The sequence below is a fragment of the Gekko japonicus genome, unplaced genomic scaffold, assembly GCF_001447785.1.
Source record: "Gekko japonicus isolate JY-2015 unplaced genomic scaffold, Gekko_japonicus_V1.1 scaffold961, whole genome shotgun sequence".
Taxonomy (NCBI): domain Eukaryota; kingdom Metazoa; phylum Chordata; class Lepidosauria; order Squamata; family Gekkonidae; genus Gekko; species Gekko japonicus.
Window position 1 is genome coordinate 549,817 of NW_015175384.1, and position 21,511 is coordinate 571,327.

The 21,511-nt window shown below is 50.8% G+C and overlaps 1 protein-coding gene across 1 annotated transcript in view; it reads right to left on the bottom strand.

Moving 5' to 3' along the window:
• The window catches only part of NEMF (nuclear export mediator factor), a 66,387-nt gene that overhangs the window by 29,153 nt on the left and 15,723 nt on the right, over nucleotides 1–21,511 (bottom strand). The window contains exons 8-19 of the mRNA XM_015425608.1: nucleotides 20,603–20,676; nucleotides 19,046–19,116; nucleotides 18,884–18,959; nucleotides 16,667–16,729; nucleotides 16,367–16,444; nucleotides 14,875–15,083; nucleotides 11,858–12,046; nucleotides 10,124–10,187; nucleotides 7,096–7,184; nucleotides 3,907–4,010; nucleotides 2,223–2,285; nucleotides 272–384 (exon numbers count right to left, since the gene is read on the bottom strand). Coding sequence (XP_015281094.1) covers nucleotides 272–384; nucleotides 2,223–2,285; nucleotides 3,907–4,010; nucleotides 7,096–7,184; nucleotides 10,124–10,187; nucleotides 11,858–12,046; nucleotides 14,875–15,083; nucleotides 16,367–16,444; nucleotides 16,667–16,729; nucleotides 18,884–18,959; nucleotides 19,046–19,116; nucleotides 20,603–20,676 — 1,193 coding nt within the window. The remainder of the gene's footprint in view (nucleotides 1–271; nucleotides 385–2,222; nucleotides 2,286–3,906; nucleotides 4,011–7,095; nucleotides 7,185–10,123; nucleotides 10,188–11,857; nucleotides 12,047–14,874; nucleotides 15,084–16,366; nucleotides 16,445–16,666; nucleotides 16,730–18,883; nucleotides 18,960–19,045; nucleotides 19,117–20,602; nucleotides 20,677–21,511) is intronic.

The window sequence follows — 21,511 nt, forward strand, 5'->3', positions numbered from 1 at the left end:
GTCAGTCACAAGCTCTGCCACAGCTGTCCTTGAAAAAGAGCAGTTTGTGTCAGAGCTCTCTCAGCCCCACCCACCTCACAGGGTGTCTGTTGTGGGGAGGGGAAGGGAAAGGAGTTTGTAAGTCGCTCTGAGACTCCCAAGTGAAGGGCGGGGTATAAATCCAATCTCTTATCTTCTTCTTCTTCTTCTCCTCCTGGCCTTAAAGTTTGCTCTGTATTGAAAGAGTCGTTTTCCAGGCAAGCCTGAGAGCCGCGCCCCGAGGCCTTATTACCTGGTGATGATACACCCACCAGGCGCTAGTGACGACACGGGCCTCCCAAGCCGCACTGTAACACAGAGCCATCGTGCCTGCCTCCATGAGCGTCCGAGGTGGGATGGGGGTCCCTGGAACGGCAGCGGCGGAAGCAGGTTAATGTTAAGACGGAGAGAAGCCAAACTGCTACCAACAGCCACTTGTGGGGGTGGGGAGGAGGACCAAGCAGGAAGTTTAGCCCTGTAAACTAACAGGCACACAAACAGTTCCTGCTGCCTTCCACTTTTTCAACCAACGTATGATTACCCTCAGTTTGATCACTTAAGCTTCTAGGGAGATTTCAGGCTCAAACTCCAACGATCTTGTTGGTCTCTAAGCTGCTCTATCCATCCATCCATCCATCCATCCATCCATTCATCTATCATCTATCTCAGTGGTAGCGAACCTATGGCACGGGTGCCAGAGGTGGCACTCAGAGGTCTCTCTGTGGGCACACATGCCATCGCCCCAGCCAGGCCCAGACCATCATTAAAGTGTCGAATTCTCTGCCAAATAAATGAAAGCATTTGGGATTGCTTCCCTTACTTTGTTTGGATCATCTTAAATTAATGTATGAGTTGTTTTTTCTAAAGTAAAACCTCAGTATTCAGGTTAAATGGCCGTGTTGGCACTTTGCGATCAATAAGTGGGTCTTGGGTCGCAGTTTGGGCACTCGGTTTCTAAAAGGTTTGCCATCACTGATCTATCTAATCTAGCCATCCATACATCATCTGTCTAATCTATCATCTATCTAATCTATCTGTCTAATCTAGCCATCCACCCATCCCTCTAGCTATCATCTATCTAATCTATCCCTCCATCCATCATCTATCATCAATCTAATCTATCTATCTAATCTATAATCTAATCTAGGGGCGTTGTACTCATTTGTTACGAGGGCCGGATCTGACATAAATGAGACCTCGTTGGGCCGGGCCATGTGTGTCATAAAAGGTTATGCCAGGTAGCGGAGATACAAACTTCATAAAGGGCACAAACACAAAGGGTTTTTTCCACTTAAAATAAAAACATGCTTAAAACATGAGCACTCTGGGAATATTTTGTTTATTTAACAGTGTCTGATAACTGGACCCTCTTGCTCTGAATTACTGCATCAAAATGTCTGTGCTGTTGCAGACTTGAGTATACTGCTCAGGTGTGTACCTGTAAGCTGCAAACCTACGATGACGCAGCAGCAGCAGAACTGGAAGAAGAAGCAGAAGACAGCCAGCTCCATTGCGGGCCTGAGAGAAGCCCTCCGGGGGCCTGATCTGCCCCCCCGGGCTGCATGTTTGACACCCCTGATCTATCATCCATCCATCATCTCTCTATTATCTATCTAATCTATCCATCCATCATCTATCTATCAAATCTACCTATATAATCTATCCATCCATCCATCCATCCATCCATCCATCCATCCATCCATCCATCCATCCATCTGTGGCTGTTTTTCTGGGGGAACGTTTACAAGTTCATTAGTTTTCAGTATACAGATTGAAAACTTCATTTCCCTCTTGAGAGTTCTAGCATCTCTTTAATTTAAAAAGCTGTCTGTCTGTCCGTCCGTCCGTCCATCCATCCATCCATCCATCCATCCAGGGGTCATTTCCTGCGGGAGCGCACAGGAGCGGAGCTCCGGCAGTAAAGAGCCCTGGGGGCGGGCACATGCAACAAGCCCCGCCCCCTGCTCCCAGCAGCCCTCAGTCAGAGCAAGAAGCAGCTAAGCAGCTCTTTTTCTACAACATGACCCCTGGCGGTGACGCATGAAAGCTCCTCCCCTGCCACAAACTTTGTCAGTCTTTCAGGCGCTCCTGGACTCTGGCTTTTTTCTGCTGCTACAAACGGACCAACGTGGTGACCCATCTTGATCCATCCCCGATGATCCCAGTGCCCCAGTTATTCCAGCCCACTTCCCCAGAGGAGTCACCTGTTGGGTTCTTGATGACGCAGCTGGTGGCTCCGTGGAGATCAGCGTGGACGTAGATGTCGCCTTGCGTAGGGGAGGAGACACAAGAGAGATCAGTGGTGATTCTCAGAGCAACTGGCAAGATGCACTTCTGTCTCCCTAGGACATTTCGATCCCACCCTCTTTCAGGGCATCAAGCACAGGTCGCCCCTTCCTATGTTCGCTTTGAAACCGCCCTGTGAAATTTCTTAGCCTGAGCGAGCGACATGGACCTTGCGTGCAGGACCAAGGCAAAGACTCCATAGCAGTCCTCCCTGTGGGGGCGCTGACTACAGTCCCACGGTTATCCCAGCCCAATAACAACACCCGTCTCAGCCACCCAGATGGGTTGAAAAGAAATAAAAATCAATTCCCTTTCCCCATCCTGCCGCTACACTCAGGATAGTTACCAGGCAAAGGCCCTGATTTCGACGGCCCAGGCTAGTGATGCTCTGTCTTCTTGGTGCTTGGGGGGGGGGGCTCCTAGTGTCCTCCTGGCCCCACTGTTGGACCTCCTGATGGCGTCTGGTATATTTTGGCCACTGCGTGACGGAGTGTTAGACTGGATGGGCCATTGGCCTGATCCAACATTGGCTTCTCTCATGTTCTTATGAATTGGATAAACATCTGGAGCAGAGGTCCATCAGTGGCTATGAGCCACAAGGTATAGATAGGAACTCTGGGGCAAGGAATGCTCTGTATTCTTGGTGCTTGGGGGGGGGCAACAGTGGGAGGGCTTCTAGTGTCCTGGCCCCACTGCTGTACCTCCTGATGGCCCCTGGTGTTTTTGGCCCCTGTGTGACAGAGAGTGTTGGACTGGATGGGCCATTGGCCTGATCCAACATTGGCTTGTCTTATGTTCTTATGTTCTAACCTCATCAGGTCTGGGAAGCTAAGCAGGGACGCCAGGAAGTCCAGGGTCACTCACTACAAATGCTCCCTCTCAGCTGTGGAGTCTTGTGGGCAAAAATCCTACTTCGTGAGCAAGCGATTTGTGAGCAAGCGATTGGGCTGCTGCATCAATTAGCTTGCTCTGGAGCCCTCCGTCCTGAGCTGAGACAAAAATGTGTGAGCCAGAGGCTGAAATACTGTGAGCTGGCTCGCACTAATTCAGCTTAGAGGGAACACTGCTCACTACACAGAGGCAGACCATGGCCAAGCACTTCTGTTGGTCTGGTCTGACCTGGATGGCCCAGGCTAGCCCAATTTTGTCAGGTCTCGGAAGCTAAGCAGGGTCGGCCTTGGTTAGTACTTGGATGGGAGACCATCGAGGAAGTCCAGGGTTGCTATGCAGGGGCAGGCCATGGCCAACCACCTCTGTTCATCTGCCCTAGTCTGATCTCATCAGATCTGGGAAGCTAAGCAGGGTCGGCCTCGGTTAGTACTTGGATGGGAGACCACCGAGGAAGTCCCAGAGTCACTGTGCAGAGGCAGGCAGTGGCAAACCCACCTCTGAACGTCTCCTACCTTGCAAACCCCACTAGGGGGCGCCATAAGTCAGCTGTGACTTGATGGCCTTTTCCTCCACACACCCCCGGGCAAACGCCCCATCCCGCCCCACCCCAGGGTTCCTCTTGGGGGGGGGGTCTCATGTGCATGCCCCAGCCTCCCCCTGGACTGACTCACGGGGAGGACATAACGTCTCACGCGCTACATGGCGGCTCACCTGGCCTCAGGTGCCTCTTGACGATCATTTCGTTTTGCTGCTGGTCTCTTCCAGCTATAACAAGGTAATTTTCAGAGCTAATGAACCACAGGAATTTCTCAAACCTGTCAGATCACATCAAGCCATCAAGACAGGAGCAAAAACGTGGGCACAACAGGAAAAGGGTTATTACAGAGGTCTTGGCAGGGGCACCCCCCTCTGGATAGTAGAAACGCCCACCCCACCCCACCGTCTGCTGACCTGTTCAAAACCACGGGGGGTGCCCAGAATACATTCTGCTTTGGCTCCAGTGAAGAAGGGGAAGGGAGGTGGACCAAGGCGGCCTCTTCTCGGGGAGGGGGGGGGGCTGCCGGCACATTTGGAAGATCCAACCCACCCTCCGTGGGCAACAAGCTGAGATGTCACTGCGAAGTGGGTGGAGCTACTGGGGGAAACGGCAGAAGGCCTATCGAAACTACGGCCAGCCCCCAAAAAAAACCCCCCATACTTTCTAAACACTGCAGGGCTCTTTTTGTAGAAAAAGCCCAGCAGGAACTCATTCGCATAATAGGCCACACCCAACAGCAGAAACCCATTAGCATATTAGGCCACACCCCCTGACAGCACCGCTCATGAGCACATTAGGCCGCATTCCCATGTTACCAGAAGTGTGGTTATCCAGCCACACCCACCTTTTGCTTCTTATTCTGTTTACCTTGTTTGTTGTCAAAACCCAGGGCATTTTTTTGGGAGCAGGAACTCCTTTGCATGTTAGGCCACACACCCCTAATGTAGCCAATCCGAATGAGTTTCTGCTGTTGGGTGTGGCCTGTTATGCTAATGAGTTCCTGCTGGGCGTGGCCAACTCGGGAGCCAGCCGGAACTCCGTTCCTGTGCGTTCCTGCCCAAAAATAGCCCTGCTAAACAGTCATCTCCTGCTTATTTATAAGTAGGGTTTCTGGTCTACCCCAAATCCTGCAGCTCGAGCCCCCACCTCCCAACTAGGCAGTGTTCCCTCTATGCTGAGTGAGTGCGAGCCAGCTCACAGTTTTGTAGCCTCCGGCTCACACATTTTTGTCTTCGCTCAGGAAGTCTGGCTCCAGAGCAGTGTTCCCTCTAAGCTGAGTTAGTGTGAGCTAGGTCACTGTTTTTTAGCCTCCAGCTCACACTTTTTTGTCTCCGCTCAGGAAGGCTGGCTCCAGAGCAAACTAATTTATGCAGAAGCCAAATCGCTCGCTCACAACTTTAATGCCAGCAGCTCACCAAGTAGAATTTTTGCTCACAAGACTCCACAGCTTAGAGGGAACATTGCTCCAGAGCAGACTGATTCATGCAGTAGCCAGATCGCTCGCTCACAACTTTAATGCCGGTCGCTCACAAAGTAGGATTTTTGCTCACAGGATGCCACAGCTTAGAGGGAGCATTGCTACTAGGAACCGCTTCCTGCCTCCTCAAGTGCAAAAGGCATCTGAGAAACGGGGAGTGCCCCTCCCAAGTATAAACCGATTTACAACATCATCAACTGTATATGGATATTTTAAAATCTAAATCTTGTTTTATGCCATTTTGCCCTGTGTACATCGCCCAGAGCCCGGCGTAAGCTGGGATGGGGTGATTAATAAACCAAATAATAATAATAATTATTATTATTATTATTATTAACAACAACAACAACAACAACAACAACCACAACCACAAATACAAAAGGTCTAGTTAGGAATGTAACTTAAAGGAACTAAAACGGTAATTCAAATTAACTTCTGGAAAGAAAGGAGGATTAGCGGTTTGTTCCATCAGGCATACAGATCAGGGGCACTTTCACACACACTAAGTAACGCACTGTCAATCCACTTTCAATGCACTTTGCAAATTGATTTTACTGTGTCAAATGGCAAAATCCGCTTGCAAACTATCGCTGAAGTGGATCGAGACGGCATTATTTAACATGTGTGACAGCGTCCAGCCTCTGGGAGCCCACCTGCTGGCTTCTGATCAGAAATACCCATCTCGCTCCTGGAGCAAACTCCAGGAGACACGGATTCTGCAGATTAGTAACTGATGTGGTCTCCCCTTTTCGGACCCCCCCCCTAAAGCGTGCTCGGAGGTCTTCAGGCAAGCGGGGTGCTGCGCTTTGGGTCTCCGGCCTGCCAGACCTGCATCCTCCAATCAAGAGATGTTAACACATCAAAGGGCCGACGTGTTCTCTCTCCCACCTGGAAAGGATGCCCTGTTCCAGTAAAGAGCATCTTTTCTCCTTCTTCCTAGCCATGAAGACACCTTGGGGACCGCTTTCCATCATCATACCTGTCAAGGCATCTCCTGTACCTGTTCCCCCCACCAACGCTCCCTCTAAGCTGTGGAGTCTTGTGAGCAAAAATTCTACCTTGTGAGCTCACTGGCATTAGCGTTGTGAGCGAGCGATTTGGCTACTGCATAAATTAGTTTGATTTGGGGCCGTCCTTCCGGAGCGAAGACAAAAATCTGTAACCTGGAGGCTAAAAAACTGTGAGGTAGCTCACACTAGCTCAGCTTAGAGAGAACACTGCACCCACCCCATCCCCCACCATCCCCACCTTTCATCTCACTACAGCAGGGGTCATTTCCTGCAGGAGCGCACAGGAGCGGAGCTCCGGCAGTAAAGAGCCCAGGGAGCGGGCACATGCAACAAGCCCCACCCCCTGCTCCCAGCAGCCCTCAGTCAGAGCAAGGAGCAGCCAGGTAAGTTGCAGAGCCCCCCGGCCCCCCAGTCCAAAACTGTCCAGTGGCACCTTTAAGACCAAGTTTTATTCAGGTACAAGCTCTCCCTCCTCTGCGAGGACAGATCTGCTCGCCCCCGCCCCCCAACAGCTAGCAATCCAAAACAGTCCAGTGGAGCCTGAGCGGTGGGTGTTGCCTTCTGACACACTTCCGGTGATGTCAGGGGGTGTGGCCTATGCAAATAAGTTATGCTAATGAGTTATGATAATGAGCTCATGCACCTCGTTTTCTACGAAATGACCCCTACACTACAGTAACACAAGCTAGCCCTGCACGACACGGATCCTGTCCACTAGCCCCACCAAAAAGGTCAGGCATCCCCCAACTAAAATGCAGACACAGAGGATGGAACTTCAACCGTCTCTCAGTCTTGGTTTCAAAAAATGCCCCCCTCCGTCCCCCCCACGGGGGGGGGGGGGCTGAGAGTTCGGACCACCTACGCAGGCAACTCACCAATAAACCTTCCTGGCCTTCTGAATGGTGCTGACTGTTTGGACTTCTTTCAGGGTCTGCTTGGTCTTCTTCTCTGCCGACTTGAAGGCCTGTTCAGACAAATTGAACCATCCTGAAAACACACGAACTACAACCGACCTGTACCCCCCCCCGGGGGGGGGGAGATGACATCACATACGAACTCATGACAAGAAAGGGCATTTGACACGTGCTAATATTTCTAAGATGGGGCTGCGGTGGCTCAAATGGTTAAGATGCTGAACTGCAGGCCGGAAGGTCGGTAGTTTGGCAGTCAAGACCTGAGTGCCACGCGTGACAGAATGAGCTCCGGTCTCTGGCCCCAGCTCCTGCCCACCTAGCAGTTCGAAAGCAAGAAATTGCAAGTAGATAAATAGCTACTGCTTCGGTGGGAAGGTAACAGTGTTCCGTGCGCCTCGGCGTCTAGTCATGCCGGCCACATGACCACGGAAACATCTTTGGACAGCGCTGGCTCTTCGGCTTGGAAACGGAGATGAGCACCGCATCCCTAGAGTCGGATTTGACTGGCTTTCGAGCAAAGGAAACCTTTGCATTTACCTAATATTTCTTAGGGATTTATCCATCTGCCCCCCACCTACCCCAGGGTTTGTTGCTTGGAGCTCAGACCACCATGAAAACTCCAAAAAAAACGCTTCCAGAATGAAGGCACTCGCAGGCACTCGCAGGTCTTCGCATTTCTGAGCATGCCCGCTCTGCAGCACGGGCGTGTTACGTCCATGGACGTCACCGGGACACCGGATCAGTTGCATTACTTGTTAGCATGTGTTTAATCTGTGTGCTGTTTTGTGTTCTCTTAATGGACTTATCTTTTGTCTCCTCCCAACTTATTTGTTTATTAAAACATTGATATCTTACCCTTCCCTTGTGGTTCAAGGCAGCTGGCAATAATAGTGAAAAACAGGCAGGACACGAATGTTTCAATAAATAAAGAGCATGCAGCACGTAACTCATTCCGCAGACGTGATTAATGTGACCGTCTCGTTCTTCACTGCCACCAAATCGGGAAAAACTTTCAGAGGGTCCTTGTGTCGGGTCTGCAGTGGAAGAGCTGGGTTCGAGTCCAGCGGCACCTTAGAGCCCAACAAGATTTTCGGGATCTGAGCTCTTGAGAGTCCACGCTCCCCTTTCCTCGGGTATCTGACGAAGGGAGTGTCGACTCTCAGATGCTCATACCTCAAAAATCTTGTTGGGCTCTAAGGTGCCGCTGGACTTCAATCTAAATCGAGAGCCAAGAATGTCGGACTAGTATCTGGGAGACCCGGGCTTGAAACCCCACTCGAGCCATGAAAGCTCGCTGGGTGACCTTGGGCCAATCACACACTCTCAGCCTAACCCACCTCACAGGGTTGTTGTGAAGATAAAACGGAGGAGAAAATGACGTAAGCCGCTTCGGGTCCCCCTTAGGGGAGAAAGGCAGGGCGTACATGAAGAAGAAGAAGAAGAGACTGGATTTATACCCTGCCCTTCACTACTCGAAGGAGTCTCAGAGCGGCTTACAAACTCCTTTCCCTTCCCCCCACAACAGACACCCTGTGAGGTAGGCGGGGCTGAGAGAGCTCTGACAGAAACTGCTCTTTTTCAAGGACAGCTCTTATCAGAACTTGTGACTGACCCAAGGTCATCCAGCAGCTGCAAGAGAAGGAGTGGAATATCAAACCCGGCTCTCCCAGATTAGAGTCCGTGCACTTAACCAGTAGACAAAACTGGTGAGAGAGACACAGAGAGAGAGACAGAGACAGAGACAGAGAGACAGACACAGAGAGAGAGACAGAGAGACAGAGAGAGAGACATCTCTGTCCCTGGCTCTGCCTGAACCAAACCAAACAGAAGTGAGACATTTTTAAAGCCACTCTCTATATATCTAACTAGGGAGGAAGGCCCGTTGCGAAGGGCGATACAACGGGCGGCTAGCCGCCCCCCCGCCTCCTTCCCCTCTCCGCAGTGACCCAGGCCGCGGCCGGTCGTAGGCCGCCGCCCGTCGGACCCAGCCACTCGCAGGACTTGGCCGTCCCGCGCCGGTCGCTCGCCTCCTCCCCCTCTCTGGCCGGACCCAGGCGCCTGTCGGTCTGTGGCTGTCGCCCGTCTGGGCCAGCCACTCGCGCCTCTCATGTGTCCTCGGCACAGCGCTCGCCTCCTCCCTCTCCGGCGTGACGCAGTCGGCCTCCGGTATGAGTCCGTCGCCCGTCGAAGCCACCCGTCACCTTAACCTCCCCGTCTCCTCCCCCTCTCCGGCGTGACCGAGGCGGCTGGCGGTCTTAGGCCGCCGCCCGTCGGACCCAGCCACTCGAGGGACTTGCCTGTCCCGCGGCGGGGGCTCGCCCCCCCCCCCGGCGCCAGTCTTAGCCCGGCGTCCGCCACAGCCGCCCGTCGCCTCCAGCCCCCGGGAACGTGAAGCTGCGTCTGAGGTGGGACTGAGACGACGCGGCCAATGGGACGTGGCCACGCCGTTGACGGACAGCCGAGCCGTCCTAACACTGTAGGGGCGCATTGCGTGCAGTTTGCGTCTTACTGCTTTATAATATAGAGAGATACCAACTCTGCCCTGATCTGTGGGTCCTTAAACCTGCAAATGCGGGCCAGAGATGAGCATGGGGAACAGGGAGAGTAAGAAAAAGAGTGGCCGAAGCAGTGTTCCCTCTAAGCTGAGTTAGTGTGAGCGAGCTCACAGTTTTTTAGCCTCCGGCTCACCCATTTTTGTCTTCGCTCGGGAAGGAGGGCTCCAGAGCAAACTAATTTACGCAGGAGCCAAAATCGCTCGCTCACAACTTTAATGCCAGGAGCTCACAAAGTAGAATTCTTGCTGACAAGACTCCACAGCTTAGAGGGAGCACTGGACGGAAGGGAGAAAGAGTGAGAGACTGAGAGAAGCAGGGGGAGAAGGAAGGAGGGAAAGATGGGGGGAACGGGATGGCTGCGCCCGCAAGTTCCTTGTGGGTCCCCACTTGTTTGATTCTTAAGGGGGAAAGGACCAAAAAAAATTCACTGATACCTTCTCTGCTGCTTCCACGGTCTTCTGGGTTTTCCTGGCTGCATGCCTCTTGTGATCGTAATACCTGGAGAACACAGAGCACGATCAGAGCTTCCCGTCAGTCAAATGGAACACATCACGCTGCTTTGTGCTGGGACAGACCCTTCGAATGTCTAGCTCAGTGTTGTCTACTCAGGGTCTCGGGCACAAAAAGTCCTTTCCCATATACTAGATTTCCTCCTACTGGAGATGTCTGAGAATGGACCTGGGACTTATTAGCTTCATTTACAGCCGGCCGTTCTCACAGAGACTTAAGGCAGATCACAAAAGTCTGAAAATGCATTTATTTTATTTATTTATGCATTTTCAGACTTTTGTGATCTGCATTTGATCAGACAGCAAAGACCTCCCACAAACAGTGCAGTAGGATCAGCATCAGAGAACTGGAAGAAGAAGGCCAATGGAAAAGGGCCTGAGGTGTGACATAGCACAAGGAACAAAGGGGGTTACAAAGGTAGAGGACATCAGTGTACGAAGTGTAAAAACAACCACTGAGTCACAGCCCCTCCCCGACCCCTAGTTGCCCATTCCTCTTTATATCCAAGCTTTCCGCAAACTATGCAAAACTGGACAAAGTTTGAGTCCAGTCTTTAGGACCAACAAAGTTTTATTCAAGGTATAAGCTTTCATGTGTTTCACCTCTCTGCCCTGTTGTTGGTCCTCCAGAGGAACTGGCTGGCCACTGTGTGAGACAGGATGCTGGACTAGATGGACCCCTAGTCTGACTCAGCAGGGCTCTTCTTATGGTCTAATGAAGGCCTTGGCCTCTATATGCCCTGTCGTGGGCCCTCCAGAGGAACTGCTCGGCACCTGTGTGAGACAGGATGCTGGACTAGATGGACCACTGCTCTGATCCAGCAGGGCTCTTCTGATGTTTTAATGAAGGCCTCGGCCTCTCTGCCCTGTTGTTGGCCCTCCAGAGGGACTGGTTGGCCACCGTGTGACACAGGATGCTGGACTAGATGGACCACTGGTCTGATCCAGCAGGGCTCTTCTGATGTTCTTACTGTGCTAGGATAAGGTCTACCTGTTGAACCTCCACGTTTAGAGGCACTAATCCTCTGAATCCCAAAGCCAGGAGGCAACATCAGGGGAAGACCTCAGCCTCTCTGCCCTGTTGCTAGCCCTTCAAAGGAACTGGTTGGCCCCTGTATGAGACCAGATGGTGGACTAGGTGGACTGCTGGTCTCATCCAGCAGAGCTCTTCTTATGGTCTAATGAAGGCCTTAGCCTCTACCTGCCCTGTTGTTGGCCCTCCAGAAAAACTGGCTGGCCCCTGTGTGAGACGGGATGCTGGGCTAGATGGACCACTGGTCCGATCCAGCAGGGCTCTTCTGATGTTCTAATGAAGGCTTCGGCCTCTCTGCCCTGTTGTTGGCCCTCCAGAGAAACTGGTTGGGTACTATGTGAGGCAGGATGCTGGACTAGATGGACCCTCACTGGTCTGATCCAGCAGGGCTCTTCTGAGATTCTTATAGGGAGGGAAATGTCTCAGCCGAGCCGGAGGCCCATGAGAGCCCCTTGCCAGTCAGAGCAGCCAGTGACGTTAAGGAGACGGACGAATGGGCTGACTCGGTGTCCGGCAGCTCCCCACGGATCCTTTGCCCGGCTTCAGAGGCAACAACCCTAGCCATGGATATTGCCCTCTGCTCTACCCCAGGGCCTCTGGCGCATCTCCCCGAGAAAGAGGCTCACTTTTTGGCGTTGGCGTAGGCAGACAAGCTGAGGTCCACGTCCACAAGCAAAGGCTGGTCCTTGAGAGGCTTCGTCGGCTGCTTGGCCTTGTTCTTCCTCCTCTTCCCCTTCGGTTTTTCCGCCGCCTCCTCTTTTGTGGCCGCTTCCTCCGCCTCCTCCTCCTCCACATCTGAGAGCACGTATGGGTTTCTGAACAAACAGGAAAGGGGGCTTTGAAAGGTCTGGACCAGAAATTGGACATTCACTGGGGGCCAACTCTATGAAGAGGTGAGATGAGGCACTGGCCTCAGACAGTGGATTTGGGAGAGGAGGAGGAAGAGGAAGAGGAGGAGGAAGAAGAAGAGGAGGAGGAGGAAGAAGAGGAAAAGGAGGAGGAGGAAGAATAGGAGGAGGAGGAGGGAGGAAGAGGAGGAGGAGGAAGAAGAAGAGGAGGAGGAAGAAGAGGAAAAGGAGGAGGAAGAATAGGAGGAGGAGGAGGAAGAGGAAGAAGAGGAGGAGGAGGAAGAAGAGGAGGGGGAGAAGGAGATTGGATTTATACCCTGCCCTTCACTACCCAAAGGTGTCTCAGAGCGGCTTACAAACCCCTTCCCCTTCCCCTCCCCACAACAGACACCCTGTGAGGTGGGTGGGGCCGAGAGAGCTCTTGACAGGAACTGCTCTTTTCCAAGGACAGCTCTTATCAGAACTACGGCTTGCCCAAGGTCATCCAGCCAGGTGCAAGTGGAGGAGTGGGGAATCAAACCCGGTTCTCCCAGATTAGAGTCCGCGCACCTGACCACGACACACCAGACTGTAGTGGTCAGCAGTCCCCGGTATCCGTAAGACCCTCTCCTCCAACACCCCATTTCAAAGGAATCCGCGTTGTTCCTCTTGGCTTCCTTCGCTGTCCAAGTGTCACACCCACACGAAGTAATGGGGAATGCCGTGGCATGATTTAGCTTGATTTAGAATTTTTGCTCACAAGACTCCACAGCTTAGAGGGAGCATTGATCCTAACCTCTAGTCCGATAACGCGACTTCAGTGGACACCCCACAGGCTAGACCTGCTCTGCGCTCTAAATCCAAAGGGCTGTGTAATGATTCCTTGTTTTATATATGTGTGTGTGTGTCTTTTTAAAAGTTTGGTTGCATGGCTGAGATATATTAGAGTGGTTGAAGAGACAAGAGTGGTGTGATTGGTGATTGACAGAGAGGGGGAGGGGTTTTGGAAATGGCTCTGAGTGGATGAATATGTATGTCTGTCAAGAGTGACAGTTACAGGTTTGACAGTTGATGAAGACAGTTGTTAAGGGAGTTAGTTCTGAGGTCTGTGAGAGAAGCAGCGAGTTAAGTTCTGTGTATGAGAAAAGTGAGAAGCATTTCGGTGTGAAAGCAGTTAAGCTGTCTGTTGATGTTGTTCAGAGTTATAAGAAAGTCTGAGTGACAGACTGGAGTGAAACAGTCTACGTCTATGTCCTGGAGTTAAAGTGTTGCAAAGTTACCTGGAAAATCCCTGTCAGGAAGGGAGCAGATCTTGTGTGAGACACCAAGCAATTGTTAAAAAGATTCACCTTACTGGTTACATTGTTCTACCCTTTATTTATGAATTATTTCAATAAATCTTCTTTTATTCAAGTACGCCAACTCTTCCTTAGGACCATATAGATCCTCATGAGCCTTAAACTTGACCTACCTACCCAGTAAAGAGCCAAAGTGAAGGGAAAAGGTTTGGAAAGCCTTAAATTTCCTGATGGCAGCCGGATATACCCTAGTAGAACAAAATAAGGAACACTTTTAAAGGGAAACCAGACCTCCCCAGATAAGGGGTCATCACAGGCTGGTTGTCACCTTTGAATCCTCAAAGATTCAGGGATCACGGCACCTCAGGATGTCCCATATCCACTGATCGTACATCCGGCTCTTTAGAAAAGGCCCTGCCCTCCGCATTCCCCCACTGGGAGAGGCACGGGACTTTCCTCGGTGGCAGCACCGAGGGTACGGAATCCTCATTCTAGAGGGGGGTTGGTAGCCTTTAACAGTCCCATGGTTCCGCCACCTTCCCAGCTCACCGCTGATGGGATTCCAAGATGCTAAACTCTGGCGTTTGCCTTGTTCGACCGGGGGGGGGGGGGCACAACCCCTTTCCACCTTCTCTCTTTCTCCAGTCAGCACAACAGTCAATAAACTAAGAGAAGCCAATGTTGGATCAGGCCAATGGCCCATCCAGTCCAACACTCTGTGCCACACAATGGCCAAAACCCAGGGGCCATCAGGAGGTCCACCAGCAGGGGCCAGAACTCCAGAAGTGCTCCCTCTCTTGCCCCCCAAGCACCGAGAGCATCACTGCCCCAGACGTAAGAACCTAAGAGAAGCCATGTTGGATGAGGCCAATGGGCCATCCAGTCCAACACCCTGCGTCACACAGTGGCCAAAACCCAGCTGCTGTCAGGAGGTCCACCAGTGGGGCCAGAACTCCAGAAGCCCTCCATCTCTTGGCCCCCAAGCACCAAGAAAACAGAGCATCACTGCCCCAGACGTAAGAACCAAAGAGAAGCCAATGCTGGATCAGGCCAATGGCCCATCCAGTCCAACACTCTGTGTCACACAGTGGCCAAAAATACCAGGGGCCATCAGGAGGTCCACCAGCAGGGCCAGAACTCCAGAAGTGCTCCCTCTCTTGCCCCCCAAGCACCAAGAATACAGAGCATCACTGCCCCAGACGTAAGAACCTAAGAGAAGCCAATGCTGGATCAGGCCAGTGGCCCATTCAGTCCAACACTCTGTTACACAGTGGCCAAAAATACCAGGTGCCATCAGGAGGTCCAGCAGTGGGGCCGGGACACCAGAAGCCCTCCCACTCTTGCCCCCCCCCCCCAAGCACCAAGAACACAGAGCATCCCTTGCCCCAGACATAAGAACATAAGAGAAGCCACAATGTTGGATGAAGCCAAGGGCCCACCCAGTCCAACACTCTGCGTCTCACAGTGGCCAAAACCCAAGGGGCCAGCAGGAGGTCCACCAGCGGGGGCCGGACTCACTTCAGGAGCATGGTGATGTGGTTGGTCTGCAGCTTCAGCTCCTTGATGGCGCTGGCCACCGGGTCCCCCTGGGCTTGGGCCTCTTTGACGATGGCACCGATCTCCGTCCAGTCGATCTGGTTCGCTAAGGCACTCCGGACCACCTGGATGGCTTGGTCGACGATCTCGAGGTTCATTTCTACGAGCTCGCCTTTCACCTTGTCGATTTCCTTTGGGAAAGGAGAGAGACATGGAGCACCAAAGGCTTGCCTGCAGCCTCTTGTGGATCTTCAGACCTAAGCAGGGAATTTGGAAGACAGTAGCCCATTGCCCTGCACCAGCCTTCAGTAAGGCTACCAGCAAGAACAGCCCTACGAAAGCTTGCCTTCACCATCAGACTTACAGGAGCATCTCATCGGTGGGTCTGAGGGACAGGAGAGGAGAGAAGTCTATTGATTGGCACGCTTGTAGCTGCCCTGCTTCCAAGGAGCAGGTACCTTCGATAAAGTGGACCATGCAGTACTGCCGAGATGGGTCTGGGCAGAGCAGTACTGAGATCGTTCTGGACTTCTTTCTATCAGACTGCTGACAGAAGGTTAAGAACATCAGAGAAGCCAGTGTTGGATCAGGCCAATGGCCGCTCCAGTCCAACACTCTGTATCACACAGTGGCCAAAACTACCAGGTGCCCTCAGGAGGTCCACCAGTGTGGCCAGGACATTAGAAGCCCTCCCACTGTTGGCCCCCCCCCCCCCCAAGCGCCAAGAATACAGAACATCACTTGCCCCAGACAGAGTGCTCCATCTATATCTTGTGGCTAATAGCCACTCACGGACCTCCGCTCCACATGTTAATCCAATCCCCTCGTAAGAACGGAACAGAAGCCATGTTGGAGCAGGCCAATGGACCATCCAGTCCAACATTCTGTGCCACACAGTGGCCAAAACCAAGGGGCCATCAGGAGGTCCACCAGCGGGGCCAGAACTCCAGATGTCCTCCCACTGTGCCCCCCCCACCCAGCACCAAGACTACAGAGCATCACTGCCCCAGAGCGCTCCATCTATATCTTGTGGCTAATAGCCACTCGTGGACCTCCGCTCCATATGTTAATCCAATCCCCTCGTAAGAACCTAAGAGAAGCCAATGTTGGATCAGGCCAATGGCCCATCCAGTCCAACAGTCTGTGTCACAGAGTGGCCAAAACCCAGGGGCCATCAGGAGGTCCACCAGTGGAAGATGCTGGTTCAACCTTGTCCATGTTTTTTTGTTAACAAATAAACGGTAAAAAGTTGGTAAGACAGGACTCCTCTTTGCAGAAGCCATGCTGACTCTCTCTCAGCAGGGCTTGTTCCGCTATATACTTAGTAAGTCTATCTTTAATAGCTGTTTCCACTAATTTGCCAGGTAGGCCACAGGTGTCAAACATAAAGCCCGGGGGCCAGAGTCAGCCCGTCTGTTTCTTTCCGTGGCTTCCAAATGTCTGGAAATTTTACATGTCTACTCAAAGATCCTACCTGGGCTTGGTGGAGTGCTTCTAATCTGTGCTCGTGGTCCTTCCGAACATTTTCCAGCTTCTTCAATGCTTGCTTCTCCTTTCAGGGACAAAAGGCGGGGGGGAGGGGAGGGAGAGAGCATTCTGACATGAATGTACCACTGCTTCAGGTACAGTCACAGCAAGAACAGGAGCAGCCCAGGTTGGAAAGCGAGTGAATGAACATGGCCTCTCTTTCCAACCATCTGTAGCCCGCAGGCAGCCATCGAGCCGACTGAGCACACGTTATTTCAAAAGGAGAAATTTCTCAAGAAAGCGGTACCTGGTGCAACGCCTTCAAGTCGATCTTCTGGCTTTCCAGCTTGGAGTAGAATTCATCCACTGCCTTTCAAAAAAAAATTAAAAAGGCATATAAAAATCAAGATTTCAGTAGAGATAACGAAAATATGAGTTGGAACAAAGCAGATCCAGCCCACCAGTTAAGATCTGCCTCACACACCCTGACCTCCGTGCCCACCACCTTCACAGGCAAGGCAGGTGGCAATCAGAGACAGGGACTTTTCAGGAGTGGCCCCTCGCCGGCAGAATGCCCTTCCCCTTGAGTCTCATCTGGTGCCTATGTTGCTTTCTTTTACTTGCAAGAGAGCCAGTTTGGTGTAGTGGTTAAGTGTAAGGACTCTAATCTGGGAGAACCGGGTTTGATTCCCCACTCCTCCACTTACAGCTGCAGGATGACCTTGGGCAAGGCATAGTTCGGTCAGAGCTGTTCTCTCAAGGACAGTTCTCAGTCAGAGCTCTCTCAGCCCCACCTGCCTCACAGGGCGTCTGTTGCAGGGAGGGGAAGGGAAAGGAGTTTGTAAGGTGCTCTGAGACTCCTTTGGGTAGTGAAGGGCGGGGTATAAATCCAATCTCCTCCTCCTCCTCCTCCTCCTCTTCTTCCTCCTCTTCTTCTTCTTCTTCTCTTCAAGTCCGAAACATCTCTGTTCACCGAGGCTTTTCGTTATGGGGCTGATTTAAATGCTATTTTAGTCTGAAAACTATTATTTCTACCTGGCAGTGGTCTGTTTCTATGGTTTATGTTTTTATTTGTTATTTTATTGTACATCGTTGATATCTCACCTTTCTGCCCTCACAACAGCCACCAAGGCATCTTGGCTGGGTTTTTAATGCTAGTTTTTAACAACTTTTAATGTTTTTATTGTTTCTATTTTGTACGCAGCCTTGGGCAGGCTCCTGGAGAGGCGGCATTAAAATATTCTAAATACATCATTATATATCACCGTCTCTCCCAGTACGACCCCCCTGGCCTCCTCTGCTCATCATTGCAGGGCCTTCCACAGGTGCCTGGCCCGTGAACTGCCCGCTTGTCAACTACCAGGGGAAGGGCATTTTCAGTGGCTGCCCCCTCTCTCTAGAATCAGCTTCTTGGGGAGGTTCGTGCCCATCAGGGCCTTCCAGTTTGGTGCAGTGGTCAGGAGGGCGGACTCTAATCTGGGAAGAACCGGGTTTGATTCCCCCACTCCTCCACATGCAGCTACTGGTGTGACCTTGGGTCAGTCACAAGTGCGTTCAGAGCTGTTCTCTCAGGAGCAGTCCTCAAAAAAGCTCTCTCAGCCCCACCTACCTCACAGGCAGTGTTCCCTCTAAGCTCGGTTAGTGCGAGCCAGCTCACAGTTCTTTAGCCTCCGGCTCACACATTTCTGTCTTAGCTCAGGAAGGATGGCTCCAGAGCAAACTAATTTATGCATTAGCCAAATTGCTCGCTTACAACTTTAATGCCAGGAGCTCACAAAGTAGGATTTTTGCTGACAAGACTCCACAGCTTAGAGGGAGCATTGCTCACAGGGTGTCTGTTGTGGGGAAGGGAAGCGAAAGGAGATTGTAAGCCGCTCTGAGACTCCTTCAGGTAATGAAGGGCAAGATATACATCTAATCTCTTCTTCTTTCAGCATTCCATAGGGCATGCAAGGCTGCGTTGTTTCATGCAGCCTGTGGTTAGCATTACGGACCGGGGAGCTGGCCAATTGTTTTAATCGTTCAGATTGACTTAAATTGATGTTTTCATTCGTTTTATTGTTCTGTATTTATTGCATGTATTTGTATTTGTATTGCATTTTGTGTTTATTGTCCTTTAAACGTTGTAAGCTGCCCCGAGTTCCCTTTTTGGGAAAGGTTTCAGGGTATAAATTAAATAAATAATAAAATAAATATTTGAAAATATAAATCGTACAATCCCATCATTCATACTTCAGAATTTACTTCTGAAAAGGCACTTCGGGTGATAACAACAATTTTTTGCCGCTGAAATCGGTCACCAAGGCAGAAAATCTTCAGATATTTAGAATCTGAAAGTTTCTCGAACCTCAAACTGTCATCAACTCTTCGAATCCACATTCAAAATAACTGACAATCTCACCTGGAGTGCATACAATAGGCAAGATTCTTTTTATTAACTGCAATATCCCCTGAGCCCTCACGGACAATAAAAAAATTTTTTACACCGCATGCTTAAAATTTGATAGCAAAAACACCTCCATACCTTGTTGAAAGACTCAAATTCCACATACGGACATTTTGAGTGTTGCAAAAACAAGAAAGGGTGAAACTCCTCGTATCTGCAAGAGACAGATTTTATATCACTGCCAGATGAACAGTCAGGAAAGAAGCCGGCTGGAAAGGAAAAGTCCATCGAAATACGTACGTGAGGATTTCTTCAGTGGGTTTGTTCGGTTCCAAACTTGGCTTTTTCTCCCTCTTCTGGATGATAAAGCCCTGTAAGACAAGAGACAATTTGTGAACATTTTCCCCTAGTTTCTCTTCTTGAAATCGTATGTTACTTTTTTGCAGTGCTGGAGGAGAGTTCTACAGATAACGTGGACCACCAAAAAGTGTGTGTGCCTTTAAATGCTTGGTTGGAGTGCATGGTTAGTAGACTAGAGTGACTGAGAGAAACAAATGTGCTGTGATTGGTGGATGACAGAGTGTGGGAGGGGTTTTTGAAGTGAATCTGTGTGGGTGTGTCTGTGTGTCAGTTATGAGAGACAGTTAGAAATCAGTTGGAATTGTTCAGTTAGAGAGTTAAGTCAGCGAGTTTTCAGTTAGTTCTGAGTGAGTTCTTAAAGAGTGCAGAATATATGTCCTTAGCCTGTGTGGCTGACTATAGGAAAGAGCGACTCCTGTTAAAGTTGGAACTGAAAGTCAAAACAAAAAGTAAAAGATACATTTGACAGACATATTTTCAAGTCCCTTTATCCAAGATAGTTACAGAATAACCAACCTCATATTTTGTTCTTACTTCAATAAATCATCTTTTGTTCAAGTTTATCCCTGAATTTAGTTCTATCTTTCCTCGGGACCACATAGAACCCTGAAAAGCCCCCGACTCTAGGTCACCTTACCAGCAAAAGAAACAGAGAGAAGGTTTGGAAATCCTTAAATTCCTGGTGGCAGCAGAAACTACCCCGTTTACAAAAGCAAAGAGCACACTTAAAGGGAAAACTAGACCTCCCTAATAAAAGGACGCCACAGATGTGTTTAACTTGATTACCAGAGTTCTCTTTTCACCCACAAGAGGCCATTGGTCACCTAATGCCCAGTGCCAAGGCCTGCTTGCTCTGCCAAAGCCTACCTAGAGCAGCCAGAGTTGAAATGGCAGGAACGTTTTGAGAGTTTCAAAGGTTAGTTTCCAAGAGAGTTGGATAAACACACCAAGGAAGGCGTTCAGCCATGGAGTGGGACAACTGGAAATCTCAAATTGTGTGTCTGCACACACCCCAACATTCTTGAGATTTCGAGGGACAAACCATGTTAATTTCCCCCACGGGAAGGGGTCATTTCGTAGAAAAAGAGGTGCAGGAGCTCATTAGCATAACTCATTTGCATATGCCACACCCCCTGGCATCACCGGAAGTGTGTCAGAAGACAACACCCACTGCTCAGGCTCCATTGGACTGTTTTGGATTGCTAGCTATGGGGGGGGGGACACGCAGATCCTTGTGCTCCTCGTAGCTCGGGGCTGCTGGGAGCAAAGGGCGGGGCTTACTGCATGTGCCCGCCCCCTGGGCTCTGTACTGCTGGAGCTCCGCTCCTGTGCACTCCTGCAGGAAAGAACCCCTGCCCACGGGCATCTCCCAGCTCCTCTCCCCCTGTTGGTTCTGCCTCCTAGACTTGACTCCATTTCCGGACAGAATTTGAGAGGCGCTGGATCCTCGACCGTGAGCACACGCATGAAAAATCAAAGCAAGTTATCACCAGCTACCTTTCCATCAAAGCTGTCCACAGTCTCCATATATTCTTCTGCATTTTGTAAAGCGACAAGTAGCCTCTCGAAGTCTAAAGAGAGAGAGAAAAGAACGGGCTTTTTAAAACCAAGGATGTTGACGTTTTGGGGTCCTGCTGGGACCATTCTGTGCATGCTGAATATGTCCGGGGAGGGGGTTCATGATTAACAAGGCTGACATAAGAATACAAGAGTCACAACATGATCAGTTGGAACAGGTGAACTTTTACCCTCCCCCGCCCCCATGTAAGGGAAGCATTCCTTTTAAAAGAGACACATGAAAACGAAGGGTCTCATTGCCTGTTGTACAACAACGCATCCGCCACTAAATCTCAGGGCTATACTGAGATGACCAGTCTCTTCGATACCCAGTCTCTAAAGGTTATCAGGCCTCTGACTGAAGGAAAGTCAATGAAATTGCTCTCAATGCACTCCAGGAAACTGCTGAGCAGTCGGGTTAGAATGGATAAAAGGAAGTCCTTCTTGACCCAAAGAGTGATCAACACATGGAATTCACTGCCACAGGAGGTGGTGGCAGCTACAAACATGGACAGCTTCAAGAGGTGATTGAAGAAACATCTGGAGGAGAGGTCCATCAGTGACTATTAGCCACAAGGTGTAGACAGAAACTCAGGCTGGGGCAAGTGATGCTCTGTATTCTTGGTGCTTGGCGGTGGGGCAACAGTGGGAGGGCTTCTAGTGTCCTGGCCCCACTGGCAGACCTCCTGATGGCACTGGTATTTCTGGCCACTGTGTGACCCAGAGTGTTGGGCTGGATGGGCCTTTGACCTGATCCAACATTGGCTTCTCTTATGTTCTTATGTCTGGGTCAAGGAATGCTCTGTATTCTTGGAGTGTGGGGGGGGGCAACAGTGGGAGGGCTTCTAG